Here is a 15568-nt window from a genome sequence, read left to right as displayed (position 1 = left end):
GTAAATTCCATTATAATGAACAGAATAACACTGATGTATGTTTGTTCCCGACAATTTGTGGTCGGATGGTGTAAATGTCGTAGTAACGATAGTCGTAACGAGGTCTGACTGTATATGTTAAAACAATAAATGTAGGAAAAATATTTATAAAAAAAATCGCATTAACATTCGGTAGGCCTATCTGTTTTTGTCTCCGGTAATGATCGGGATATTGTCATGTTCAGCCCGAACATGAAAAATGTCATTTTTTTAACATATATAAATGCGTCATGTTGAGGTGTATCTTTGTGCCAAATATGAACAATGTACACCTTGGTATTAACATTCGGGCTTTGTTTTTGTCTCCGGGCGACGTTCAGGCTCTGGCCTGCAAATAGGCTAAACAGGGGGATACAGACTTGGAACAGACAAGTTCTTTAACAAAAGTTTTGGTGCCATTCCCATCGACCATCTTAGATAATTATTGTAATCCCCAGGTGTGAAGTGGTCACTGCAAATCGAATCCCATCTTGACGGTCCTTTCCAATACGCACGTGTTTGGTTTAAGAACTGCTTCCGTGCAAACAATGTCGGTTTGTCTTTCGGAAAAATATGCAAACTTCTTTTGCCTTTAACTGCAGCTTTTGTACATCCATACACTGAACAATGGTTCACCATGTTTCACATTTGAAAGATATCTTCAAAATAATATTCCAAACATACAATTCAATTCAATAGAATAACATTTTCGCGTTTTAAAAATACACGTGTTCCACTTCCATGTAAAACGACTGAAAGGCTGCGAATCACACATTCATGTTATGCCGGATAGCGGGTCACGTGACTTGACTCTTGGAGTTCAGGCTTTTTGGCAAGCAATGGGAAAAACGCGTCTTTTTATTGCGAATATATTAAAAACAAGTAAATGTTTTAAAATTGATTTTATTGATACTTCATATATATTGTAAAAGGTATACCTAGATAACAAACAATAGTGAATTACGTTTTTGATAAATGTAGACCTTTAAAATTATCTGGCTACATGTGATTGACTCCAATGCATTGTTTTGTCTTGATACACAGTACAAGTTGGCACGCTGTAAGAATGGATGCAAGTGGTGTGAGATCCAGAACTTCAAAAACTTCACTGAGGTGCTTGAACATCGAGCAACCGAGCAGCACATTAAGGTTTTCATCTTTCTCTTACATCTATTAAGTATCATCATCTTTCTCTTACATCTATTAAGTATCAACACATTACGGTTTTCATCTTTCTCTTACATCTATTAAGTCTCAACATATTAAGGTTTTCATCTTTCTCTTACATCTATTAAGTATCAACACATTACGGTTTTCATCTTTCTCTTACATCTATTAAGTATCAACACATTAAGGTTTTCATCTTTCTCTTACATCTATTAAGTATCAACACATTACGGTTTTCAACTTTCTCTTGCATCTGTTAAGTATCAACACATTACCATTAAAATCTTTCTCTTACACTCGCTAAGTAGCCTACAGCACAACACATTATTGTTTTTAACTTCTATTAAGTATCAACACATTACCATTAAAATCTTTCTCTTACATCTATTAAGTAACCTACAGCACAACATGTTAATGTTTTCATGTTTCTCTTAATCTTTAGGCCATTATTTTCTTTGTTTGTGTAGGAACGAATTAGACACACCGGAAAGCGGGACATGACCATTGCAGAAGAGGTTTTAGAATTTGAGTTGGTAAGTTGCTCCACTCTTACTTTAAGGCAGAGTTCGACAAATCCGCTAGCCCGATGCCCGTGGCTAGTGGTTTTTAAGTTCGGGCTAGTGAGAAACGCAAAACCACTAGCCCCTGCAGGCTAGTGGTTTTCCCCCCTCCTCTCGTCATTGCTCGATCATGTTTTTTTTTTTTTCTTTCTTTCTTTTTCTCTCGGCTGAATTTTCGTTTAATAAATTTGATTGTGACGTTTGTCATCGAATAATATCAACAACGCAATCCGTATATAATAATAATCCACTTGAGCTAGGTCTGCAAACTGCAGTAACATGCTATCTCTACATCGTCACAGTTACAGCATGCATTGTTTACCTTTCCCTTTCAAGTTTCTGGCACAGGAAATAAAGTCTAATGACATGCGTGTTTTGATTGGTTAATCTCGCACATGTTTTAGGCTAAGAACTTGGAAATCACCAATCGCGACGACAGGTTAATCTCAATCAAGTATGTTTTTTTTGGGGGTTTTTTAACGACGCCACTAGAGCACATTGATTTTTAATCTTATCATCGGCTATTGGACGTCAAACATATGGTCATTCTGACACTGTTTTTAGAGGAAACCCCTGTTGCCACATAGGCTACTCTTTTTTACGACAGGCAGCAAGGGATCTTTTATTTGCGCTTCCCACAGGCAGGATAGCACAAACCATGGCCTTTGTTGAACCAGTTATTGATCATTGGTCGGTGCAAGTGGTTTACACCTACCGATTGAGCCTTGCGGAGCACTCACTCAGGGTTTGGAGTCGGTATCTGGATTAAAAATCCCATGCCTCGACTGGGATCCGAACCCAGTACCTACCAGCCTGTAGACCGATGGCCTGCCACGACGCCACCGAGGCCGGTTCAATCAAGTAAACCCCAGCCATGCTTTGAATTTCAGTGTTTGTTTTATTTACCTATTGTTTTCTAATTTAACACTTCGCTAACATGTGGTTATCGGCAATCAGGAAAACAATTTACTTTAATGGTAACCGCATATGCAATGACTCGGCTTGGCCTATTACGTGTAGCGGTTTGGATAATACGTCACAGCTGCCGATACAAGATAATACCTTTTTTGTTCATCAATTAACAACGGATTAGATGTCGCCGTTATATTCTTTTGATATCGGTCTGACACGGGATAATGCCCTGTATTTGGCATCACCGTTCCTGGCGACATAAATAGTAGGCCCTAAATATATAACCAACTACACTGAACCATCTATTACCGTGTGTCACACTGTTGTACCCTCATTTAAATTTAATTATTTTAATAGTGTGTTTAGATACCAACCAAGAGTTTGCTCAATTATTTTTCCGGGGGGGGGGGGGGGGGGGGGGGGGGGGGGGCAAAAACGAAAACGGGACAATGACGATGGATCACACTTGACAAAAGACAAAACGTACGACACGACAAAAAACTGAAAGTTACAACATGATTTAAGTGTTTGTTTTATTTTACTGTTATACTCGTAAATGTGTAATGTTACAAAATTATATAAAAATCCAGTTATAATTGATCAGGAATTTGGGCTAGTGCTTTATCTTGGTGGGCTAGTGGTTTTCACAAACCCACTAGCCCTGTGGCTAGTGACTTTTCAAAATATTTGTCATACTCTGTTTAAGGTCACATTTAATTAACATGACTCTGCAAAGTTTGCAATTCACAAAATTGCTTCTGCCTTCATATTTGACAGATTTATACTGGTTTCTCTTCACTGAGGTTATGTTGGCAAAAAGAATTCAGTGTGCTGTGTTTAGTTTCCATGTGTCAGATCTTAAACACTCAGACTTTCTAATGTTTAGATATATGCTTGTTTGTGTGAATCATTTGTTTATAAATTATTTTTTCTGACGTAATTTTCTTTTCATAGCTCAAGGAATGCCTGTAATGTTTTTTTGTTGTATATATCAGATATTGTTAGATTGATTTTAACATAACAAATTTAAAATTAATACATCTTACTTTTATAGGCTGAATTTCCTGAATTTCAATCTGGGAAACAAGTTGGTAAGTTTTTCTTGTTCCAGACTGTATTTTTTATAATACTAATCCTTCTCTCAGTTTTGTAGGTAACGATAAATAAAATGAGCTTGGATGTAATATGTTTTAAAATACCAGACTATAGAATTTGTTAATGGGTTATTGCAGAATCCCAGGAAATTTTTTTCTTTTATTGTTTATTGTGCAACCATGCTTTCTTTGACCTGATAAACCCTAATAACTTGAAGCTTGATAACCTTGGCGTTGCTATGTTATCAGGTCACTAGGAAATAAAGTCTGTGCTTGACTATAAAATTAATTCTGCAAATGACAGTGGTTGGTTGCTTATTCTTCAAACATCCATTTCCAGCAATAAATGAACTGCCTAAATAAATATAACTTGTCATTTTAAATTCTTCCTTCTCCCAATTCTGAAGACGCCAATGTTTATCATTTAAATAAAAAAAAAAAAAAAGAAAGAAAGAAAGAAATGTTTTATTTAACGACACACTCAACACATTTTATTTATGGTTATATGGCGTCAGACATATGGTTAAGGACCACACAGTGAGAGGAAACCCGCTGTCGCCACTACATGGACTACTCTTTCCAATTAGCAGCAAGGGATCTTTTATTTACGCTTCCCACAGGCAGGATAGCACAAACCATGACCTTTGTTGAACCAGTTATGGATCACTGGTCGGTGCAAGTGGTTTACACCTACCCATTGAGCCTTGCGGAGCACTCACTCAGGGTTTGGAGTCGGTATCTGGATTAAAAATCCCATGCCTCAACTGGGATCCGAACCCAGTACCTACCAGCCTGTAGACCGATGGCTTAACCACGACGCCACCGAGGCCGGTCATTTAAATAAAAAAGTCAGCTTCTTACTGCAAAGACTGTTTACATTAGAACAGTATCTGACATCACATGAAGTAAATAGCAGAAACACTCAACAGCCAGTGACATAGATCTTCCTTCTTGTTTCAGTGTTATCTAAACCTTGCTAAGTAACTACGATACCAATATGTAGTAACCTGATCTTCTTCCTTGTTACAGTGTTATCTAAATCTTGCTAAGTAACTCCGATATCAATATGTGGTAACCTGATCTTCTTCCTTGTTTCAGTGTTATCTAAACCTTTGCTAAGTAACTACGATACCAATATGTAGTAACCTGATCTTCTTCCTTGTTACAGTGTTATCTAAATCTTGCTAAGTAACTCCGATATCAACATAGTAACCTGATATTCTTCCTTCTTGTTATAGTGTTATCTAAACCTTGCTAAGTAACTCTGATATCAACCTGATCTTCTTCCTTCTTGTTACAGTGTTATCTAAACCTTGCTCAGTAACTCTGATATCAACATGTAGTAACCTGATCTTCTTCCTTGTTGCAGTGTTATCTAAACCTTGCTAAGTAACTCCGATATCAACGTAGTAACCTGATATTCTTCCTTCTTGTTGCAGTGTTATCTAAACCTTGCTAAGTAACTCCGATATCAACGTAGTAACCTGATATTCTTCCTTCTTGTTACAGTGTTATCTAAACCTTGCTAAGTAACTCTGATATCAACATGTAGTAACCTGATCTTCTTCCTTGTTACAGTGTTATCTAAACCTTGCTAAGTAACTACGATACCAATATGTAGTAACCTGATCTTCCTTCTTGGTACAGTGTTATCTAAACCTTGCTAAGTAACTACGGTACCAATATGTAGTAACCTGATCTTCTTCCTTGTTGCAGTGTTGTCTAAACCTTACCCAGTAACTCCGATATCATCATGCAGTAACCCGATATTCTTCCTTGTTACAGTGTTATCTAAACCTTGCTAAGTAACTACGATACCAATATGTAGTAACCTGATCTTCTTCCTTCTTGTTATAGTGTTATCTAAACCTTGCTAAGTAACTACGATACCAATACGTAGTAACCTGATCTTCTTCTTGTTATAGTGTTATCTAAACCTTGCTCAGTAACTACGATACCAATACGTAGTAACCTGATCTTCTTCTTCCTTGTTTCAGTGTTATCTAAACCTTGCTAAGTAACTACGATACCAATACGTAGTAACCTGATCTTCTTTCTTCTTGTTATAGTGTTATCTAAACCTTGCTAAGTAACTACGATACCAATATGTAGCAACCTGATCTTCTTCTTCCTTATTTCAGTGTTATCTAAACCTTGCTAAGTAACTACGATACCAATACGTAGTAACCTGATCTTCTTCCTTCTTGTTATAGTGTTATCTAAACCTTGCTAAGTAACTACGATACCAATACGTAGTAACCTGATCTTCTTCTTCCTTGTTTCAGTGTTATCTAAACCTTGCTAAGTAACTACGATACCAATACATAGTAACCTGATCTTCTTCCTTCTTGTTATAGTGTTATCTAAACCTTGCTAAGTAACTACGATACCAATACGTAGTAACCTGATCTTCTATATACAACAGAATACCAAACTCCTGGGCTCATATTTTCGAAGCAATCTTAGCGCTATGAAATCGTAAAATCATCATATGGCTGTGACGTCACTATAGCACACGGCACAGTGACGTCACACTATAGAACACGGCACAGTGACGTCACACTATAGCACACGGCACAGTGACATCACACTATAGCACACGGCACAGTGACGTCACACTATAGCACACGGCACAGTGACGTCACACTATAGCACACGGCACAGTGACGTCACACTATAGCACACGGCACAGTGACGTCACACTATAGCACACGGCACAGTGACGTCACACTATAGCACACGGCACAGTGACGTCATAGCTTATGGTGGTTTTATGATTTTGTAGCGCTAAGATTGCTTCGAAAATATGGGCCCAGTTTTGTGTTCATGTAATGAGATGTGAACTAAGTAAACCGGTAGACCCTACATTGCTGTGTGTTGTGTGTTCACGTAATGAGATGTGAACTAAGTAAACCGGTAGACCCTACATTGCTGTGTGTTGTGTGTTCACGTAATGAGATGTGAACTAAGTAAACCGGTAGACCCTACATTGCTGTGTGTTGTGTGTTCACGTAATGAGATGTGAACTAAGTAAACCGGTAGACCCTACATTGCTGTGTGTTTTGTGTTCACGTAATGAGATGTGAACTAAGTAAACCGGTAGACCCTACAGTGTTTTGTGTTCATGTAATGAGATGTGAACTAAGTAAACCGGTAGACCCTACATTGCTGTGTGTTGTGTGTTCACGTAATGAGATGTGAACTAAGTAAACCGGTAGACCCTACAGTGTTTTGTGTTCATGTAATGAGATGTGAACTAAGTAAACCGGTAGACCCTACATTGCTGTGTGTTGTGTGTTCACGTAATGAGATGTGAACTAAGTAAACCGGTAGACCCTACATTGCTGTGTGTTGTGTGTTCACGTAATGAGATGTGAACTAAGTAAACCGGTAGACCCTACATTGCTGTGTGTTGTGTGTTCACGTAATGAGATGTGAACTAAGTAAACCGGTAGACCCTACATTGCTGTGTGTTCACGTAATGAGATGTGAACTAAGTAAACCGGTAGACCCTACATTGCTGTGTGTTGTGTGTTCACGTAATGAGATGTGAACTAAGTAAACCGGTAGACCCTACATTGCTGTGTGTTCATGTAATGAGATGTGAACTAAGTAAACAAATAGACCCTACATTGCTGTGTGTTGTGTGTTCATGTAATGAGATGTGAACTAAGTAAACAGGTACACCCTACATTGCTGTGTGTTGTGTGTTCATGTAATGAGATGTGAACTATGTAAACAGGTACACCCTACATTGCTGTGTGTTGTGTTTGCAGTAAGTGTGTGTGTTATTCCAGTGATGAGTTATATGTGTTGTGTTCACAGGAAGTGAGTACATCGTTCCAGTGACTGGTTATGTTTGTTGTGTTCACAGGAAGTGAGTACGTCGTTCCAGTGACTGGTTATGTTTGTTGTGTTCACAGGAAGTGAGTACGTCGTTCCAGTGACGGGTTATGTGTGTTGTGTTTACAGGAATTGAGTATGTCGTTCCAGTGACGAGTTATATGTGTTGTGTTCACAGGAAGTGAGTATGTTGTTCCAGTGACGGGTTATCTGTGTTGTGTTTGCAGGAAGTGAGTATGTCGTTCCAGTGATAAGTTATATGTGTTGTGTTTACAGGAAGTGAGTACGTTGTTATAGTGATGAGTTATGTGTGTTGTGTTTACAGGAAGTGAGTACGTCGTTCCAGTGACGGGTTATCTGTGCAAGCTCTGTGAGCGCTACTATCCAAGTATGAAGACTGCGAAACTGGACCACTGCAATTCCCGGGATCACTACACTGCATACAAGGTTTGTATGGCTAATAGATCTTACTGGTCTCTACGACTTGGTTCTCTGGATCACTGGAAAATATAGTTTACATTTTAAAATATTTTAGGTGTAGGCCAAATTAGGTTTTTTTATGTAATTATATTTTGTTTGGGTTTTTTCCATAACCCCTCACCCATTTCCTGCTTTTGTTTTACTGATGTTAAGCTTTGTTTTCTGTGAATATTATTAATGCTTTTAATACTGCTTAAAATTTCATGAGATTTGATTTCTTATACATGGTTCGGTCAACATCAGATATGTTGTTATTTGTTCATACGGTTTTTCTTTACAATTTGAAAAGCTTTGAAAAAACACCATCAAAAATTCCCTAACACCATCAGAAATTCCCTAACCAGCAATTGCTGTCAGTACTGTAAGGTTGAGCCCTGTATTATAAACAGTATTTTATTGATCAATTTACAGAGAATAACAAAATTCAACCATTAAGTATTTGATTACCCCAGTAAAATAATATTCAATGAATATTTCTCCCATTTAACTTCATTGCTTACCAAATAGTGTTACAAATTAATAGTATCAATAATTTTTAGGAATGTTCTATTAAATTTGAGCAAATGGATTTACATTACAGTCAATTTGTGTAATAAGTCTTAAAGCAATTGATGCCTGAACTTGTAGAACTATATGCCATAATGATGTCCTCTCTTGTGATTTTGCATTCAGAAAGCGAAGACTCAGAGCCTGAAGGACAATCTGCGTAACGTGGCGATGAAGGCTCGCTTCGTGTTTAAGAACGGGGACGAGAACCGCTACATGACGGGGCGCGAGTACGAGAACGACCAGCTGAAGGAGAACGCCATCGACTTCGACCGCCTCGAGCAGGAGGTCAAGGAGGAGATGAGGCTAGAGGAGGAAGAGCGCAAGAGGCAGGAGGAGGAGGACGAGAAGCTGAGGCAGGAGCTCGAGGCAGCCAAACGCCTCATGGCCAGTAACGGAGTGATGGATGAGACACAGGGCAAGGAGCAACAAGCAGAGGAGGGGCAGGAGGGGGGGCAGCTAGAAGAAGACATGGAGGCCCAGGATGAAGATAATTAACATATGCAGTGTTTACTAACATGTCTCATGTCCGTCTCTCTATCATACACCATGTTTACTAACATGTCTCATGTCTATCATACACTGTTTCATACACTGTTTTTACTAATGTGAAGGAGGGGGAAAGCTGGCCCTACTCTACCTAATGTTTTTCAGCATGCTCCTGGACATAAAATTTTGTTTTAGCCCTTATTGCAGTTTTTATACTGTTCACATAGATATTTGACACTGTAAAATAGTTTGGGTTTTTTTCTTCTTGTTTTTTTTATTACCGTATATCTTCGCCTGTAAGTCGATCTCGGCTATAAGTCGAGTCCCTAATTTCAAGCCCTGAAAACGTATTTTTTTATTGACCCGTTTATAAGTCGACCCATGAAAAACTACTTATAAATATTGAAATATTTCTTATTTTCAGCACATGAGAACAATAATATTTGAACAAAAGAAAATTATTTTACAAACTTCGGTTTTCACGTTTTGTACATCGCAATATGATCAGACTATTCCAATCAAACTATCATTATTACATAGCATCAAAACGAAATATTCCCTTAGTAGAGAGTGAAAGCTGTTTGACTGTTACTGTATAGTACTGTACAGATGGTTTTGTGCACAGACAACAACTTTATTTATAAACACTGACAACAGATCACTACGATAAAACTGAAAGTATCACGTTTTGCCGCCATATTAATACATGTAAGGAGGATAACTCTGGAAACTACACTGGTTTTTGTACCAAATGATGTGTGTCCCTATTGCTCTAGATAAGTGAACTGCAGAGATCAGTCTATTTTAAGGGAAAGCTTAGTAATATTCATGAAGTTAATCACCGCCAAAACATTGTTTGAACAACCATTAATGCCAGTGACCAGATTTTAAAATAAACTCGGGCAACAGGTAGTTAGTATTGTTTACATTTTTACTATTAGTTATGACTGTTAATTTAACTAAGTGGACTGTTGTCTTGGCATGTGAGTGAGATCGTACGCCTTTTCGCATAACCAAAACCGTTCTAATGCCCAAAAAAATAGGTTATAAAAAATAAATGTGTCAAATTAACATATTTGAGTATAAATACATGGCATACTTCAACAATAAAACTTGTTAAATAATCCCCAAAACAGTAATATTTTTTGGTGAAATTTTTTTACCCTCTTATAAGTCGACCCCCCAAGTTATAAAATAATTTTTGGGTGAAAAAAATTCGACTTATAGGCGAAGATATACGGTAATAATTTTGGCTTCTCTTAACTTGTTATTATTTTTTTTTTTTTTTTTTTTTTTTTTCTCACTTTTTTGCCTTCCTGGTAATAGCTGGATTTTTTTTATTCAAACCAAAAGCGGTAGTAGGTGTCTCGGAAACTAAGGTCTGCACCTGTAATAGAGAATCTAGATGTATTTGAAGCAGTCAGATGCTGAAAGACGACTAAACACTAGGTAACAGTGTTGAAGTCTAATCAAATGACATACACACATAAGCAACAACAAAATGTGCAGCTTGTTGAACAATGGAACATCATTTTTAAAAATGACTTAATTTTTCAAGTGATGTTTTATTATCATGCATGATCAAAATGTAATCATCTTGTAGGCCCTTTGTTTCAACAGGAAAATCCAGTTGTTGCCTTCCCTAAATAACGGTAGTTTACAATTAAACAAAGTGACAATGTTAAGTAAAGTGTACACTCATTTACGAGGCTAAAATATGTTACAGTTGTTAGTCATTAACAGGTTTGTGTAATCTGCATCTTTTGGGTAATATAAAAGAATGTAATTTTGTGAAAACTAGTGATTGACATTGATGTAATGTGATAAAAGATATTGGCATTGCTGACAGTTGAGAAATGACGTCAAGAAATATTTTAGTATCATTTTGTGTTGTATTTATTCCAGTATTAGTTATCTTGTGTTGTAAAAAACTAAATTACCTTTAAATGTAGAAGACTGTACTTGTTTATATTGTGTCTTTTGCTAGTATTTTGTAATCTCAGTTCGGGAGCTAATGAAGTAAGTTTGCATTTATTATTAATGCTCTAAAACACGAGTTCTGAATGAAGTGTTTCATATTTTCACTAATTGTGAAGGTTTTTTCAAAATGAGTTTTTTCACTGTCACTGTTATGACTATTTATTAGTCTACACACTGTACCGGGGTCGATGAATACGGGTTGGAACAATTATGTAACCTAGATATTTTGGATTCCATCTCATTATCTCCTGCTTCTGACCCAAAATGTGGGATTTTCAGAAGCACATAATCGTGTTACTTTTGCTGCCTGGTTGCAAGGGAGTTTGGATAATATCTATAGTAAAATTAAAAGTGAATCCTCCACTACTGCACCATGTGGAAGCTGCTGTGTTTGAAACAATTTGTAATCATCAATGACGTTTTTGTCTCTCATAAATACCAGTTTTACTGTCCCCATTTCATACCACTAGCTAAACTCAATTTGCAACAGTCAAATCGGCATTCATGTCCATAAACTGTCAAATGCATTATAGCCTTCCCCTAAATACATGTTCATAGAAGCTATTCTTGGAGAGGAAATCTTAGTGAATATGATGGTTGGTACTGCTGATCAGAATGTTGCTGATAAATGCTACAAAAGAAATGTTAAATATGTATTCTTATAGAAAGAGGTTTATTATTGTTTTCTTTTTTTTCTCTAAACATTTGTTTTAATTTAGCATCGTAGAATCATGACTTTGAGTAGTTTAATTGCTATATTCCTTTGCTCATTCATTACCTTCTCGTTGGTCTTTGTAGTTTGATTCATCCATGTGAATAAATAAAAATAAATTAAAACCTTTTTGTTGTCATTTAATCCAGTGAAAGTGTGTATATGCATTTGGATCTGATCGTCTGATCTGCAACTCTACTTGGTGCATTGCAGAGGAAACTATTCCTAAGACTTCGGCAGTACCGAAGCGTTTCAATAAACCATGGTTCAATGAAACTTGCAAAGATGCAATCAAAGAGCGAAACAGGACCCTCGAGAGGTTCAAACGCGAGCCTACCGGGGATAACCTGAATACTTATCGCATTGCTCGGGCCAAGGCTCGTAAAGCTATCGGACAGAGTAAGAAATCATCTTGGAGAAATTATGTCTCCAAGTTGACTTATCAAACATCTGTGAAATCTGTCTGGAATAGGATACGTAAAATCAAGGGAAAAGAATCCAATAATACAGTTCGCCATTTGTCTGTCGCGATACGGATGTGACGTCTTTCGTGACATTGCCAATGCATTGGCAGACAATTTCTCTCATAACTCTTATTCTTCTTTCAGTACAGATGCTTTTACATCTGTCATAAATAAAGCTGAAAAGCAACCTATTAACTTTTCATCTGAAAATGCTGAAGTATACAACAGGCACTTCTCTTTGGAGGTAGTACTAAACCAAATAACTTCCGGCTGGGTCAAAGTGCGAGGTGCACCGAACTTTTGATAGAGAAGTGAACACCACAAGTCCTGTGATTGGTTATAAATGTGAGTGTGTTGGCTGTAAAAAATAATAGTTTCATCTGGGTAAAAAAAAATTGCAATTTTATTTCATCTAGTACCAATGTGTCAAGTAGCCTTGTGCTTGAAACATGTATGGGGTACTTGTAAAAAAAAGTACTAGAATTTTGTGCGAAACTAGGGTAGTCATAGACGCTACCCGTTATCTCAGAAACGAGCAGCTTGACCCCCATTTTTTTCTGATTCACTTTAAGTGTAAGGGGTGGTAGTATTTATATCCGTGGCGTTTGTGTCGGTTGATGCGTTGCAGGTAGGAGTTTTAGCCACATATGTTACTATTGTCGTCTATGGGATTTGATTTGGTAGTATACACCCTATAGCACATATTCAGTGCATAATAAAAAATATGATTTTGTCATTTTATTTAATTAAACTATACTGGTTGATAAATTAGCCATCACTCGATCATGCAAGTTCACAATGACCTTGACCTTGACAATAATCTCTGTACATGGCTCTGAATGGAGTTTGAATCAAAGTTAGCACTGAAGAAAAGTTGGTTTTGGCCTATAATTCATACTGTAAAGATTTCAATAATTTCTTTTTACATGGTATTTGACTTGCCATATACAACTGCTCTTAAATATGGTATTATATATAAGCAACCTGAACTAAGATTTTAATAGCAATTTATTTTTATATTAAAAATAGCATGTGCCAATAGTGGGTTAATGTCTTTAGTTTCCATTAACATTGTTAATTTTTTATGTATGAAATTCTGAAAACTCAAATTTGTAAAGAAGTTGATTTTTATTGTAATTTTGACATATTTATAGGGTGCTAAGTTATATTTTAGACAAATTTGTAGTTTTATGCAAAATTTAAAGTAAATTTTTAGAAAAACTTTACCAAAAACATAATTAAATTTGTTGTCACTATTGTGCCTTCTATTCTTATTTGTACATAACAATAAGGTTGTTAAACATATACTTAGATCTCCAGATAATTTTTTTTTTTTTAATAATCACTTAGTTAGCTCTCATGAAAAGCATTTTGAGTGTATACTAGATTCAGAACCAATTTTTTCAGATCTGATTATCTGCCTTGGATTAAGTTGATAATTTATTTTATTGTTAAAGCTGTATTACCTAATGTTACTAGCTAAATAAAATGCTGGATTACAGATTGTAGGAATACATCTAATGTACATATTGTATTCATCCGGATTAGAAAATAATGCAAGCAAATAGATGTTCGGGTAATTTTGTCATTTAAAAATAGTTTTTTTTCAGTAATTAATCAAAAATAAATGTGTTAAAGCTGCATGATTATTCCAGATATCACAACTATTAAAACCTCCAACTACAGTAGGCTATAAATAAAATATAGTCAGGAATATTGGTGGCTGCCAATAGTTTTGATGGTTCATTATGAAAATCAGCATGGCCGATGGATTTGAAATTCGCACACCTGGTAACTTGAAGACACCCACACCCAGCATACAGGATTTCCTCCCAACACTAATGTTCAGGACATTAAGTCATTACTTCATACAGGTACAGTCATGTTTGTGTTTCCTTCCTCAGACAGTGTATTTTTTAATACTGATATTTCTTTGATGTGCCTGTTAAGGTCTTCATAATCTAGGGGTCAATCAAGTGCATGTGTTTTAATGGAATTCTTTAAAGGGGTAGAGGTACTCTGACTATCTTTGTTGTCTCTACATATATACCTGAGTACACACACCCAACTGAAAGTAAATATCTTCAGGAGTTTTATTTTAAAACATTTTGTTGTTTAATATGACATATTGCATTTGTACAAAACTATATGCAATATATATGCTTTTTGAGGTGTACATTATATTAGGTTGCACTGTAGAAACAACAGTTTCAGTGATGTTGTCAGTTTATGTCAGAATACACCAGATCCTGGTTGTCATAAAGACACATAGCTGGACACTTTTTGAAAAATGTATGTTATCAGTATAGGTAGTACTAAACCAAATAACTTCCGGCTGGGTCAAAGTGCGAGGTGCACCGAACTTTTGATAGAGAAGTGAACACCACAAGTCCTGTGATTGGTTATAAATGTGAGTGTGTTGGCTGTAAAAAATAATAGTTTCATCTGGGTAAAAAAAAATTGCAATTTTATTTCATCTAGTACCAATGTGTCAAGTAGCCTTGTGCTTGAAACATGTATGGGGTACTTGTAAAAAAAAGTACTAGAATTTTGTGCGAAACTAGGGTAGTCATAGACGCTACCCGTTATCTCAGAAACGAGCAGCTTGACCCCCATTTTTTTCTGATTCACTTTAAGTGTAAGGGGTGGTAGTATTTATATCCGTGGCGTTTGTGTCGGTTGATGCGTTGCAGGTAGGAGTTTTAGCCACATATGTTACTATTGTCGTCTATGGGATTTGATTTGGTAGTATACACCCTATAGCACATATTCAGTGCATAATAAAAAATATGATTTTGTCATTTTATTTAATTAAACTATACTGGTTGATAAATTAGCCATCACTCGATCATGCAAGTTCACAATGACCTTGACCTTGACAATAATCTCTGTACATGGCTCTGAATGGAGTTTGAATCAAAGTTAGCACTGAAGAAAAGTTGGTTTTGGCCTATAATTCATACTGTAAAGATTTCAATAATTTCTTTTTACATGGTATTTGACTTGCCATATACAACTGCTCTTAAATATGGTATTATATATAAGCAACCTGAACTAAGATTTTAATAGCAATTTATTTTTATATTAAAAATAGCATGTGCCAATAGTGGGTTAATGTCTTTAGTTTCCATTAACATTGTTAATTTTTTATGTATGAAATTCTGAAAACTCAAATTTGTAAAGAAGTTGATTTTTATTGTAATTTTGACATATTTATAGGGTGCTAAGTTATATTTTAGACAAATTTGTAGTTTTATGCAAAATTTAAAGTAAATTTTTAGAAAAACTTTACCAAAAACATAA

The 15568-nt window shown here is 36.1% G+C and overlaps 1 protein-coding gene across 2 annotated transcripts in view; it reads left to right on the top strand.

Moving 5' to 3' along the window:
* LOC121382723 (glutamic acid-rich protein-like) overlaps positions 1-9387 on the top strand; it is a 29930-nt gene extending 20543 nt beyond the window's left edge. For both annotated transcript variants that reach the window (XM_041512278.1, XM_041512277.1), the window contains exons 9-13: positions 1063-1167; positions 1653-1718; positions 3712-3748; positions 7920-8041; positions 8747-9387. In XM_041512278.1, the coding sequence (XP_041368212.1) occupies positions 1063-1167; positions 1653-1718; positions 3712-3748; positions 7920-8041; positions 8747-9118 (702 nt within the window). In that variant the 3' untranslated portion in view covers positions 9119-9387. The remainder of the gene's footprint in view (positions 1-1062; positions 1168-1652; positions 1719-3711; positions 3749-7919; positions 8042-8746) is intronic.
* Positions 9388-15568: the final 6181 nt, after the last annotated feature.

This window comes from Gigantopelta aegis, chromosome 10 (assembly GCF_016097555.1).
Source record: "Gigantopelta aegis isolate Gae_Host chromosome 10, Gae_host_genome, whole genome shotgun sequence".
Lineage (NCBI taxonomy): Eukaryota > Metazoa > Mollusca > Gastropoda > Neomphalida > Peltospiridae > Gigantopelta > Gigantopelta aegis.
The sequence above is the reverse complement of the archived record's forward strand: the minus strand, read 5'-3'. Positions and strand labels throughout refer to the sequence as shown.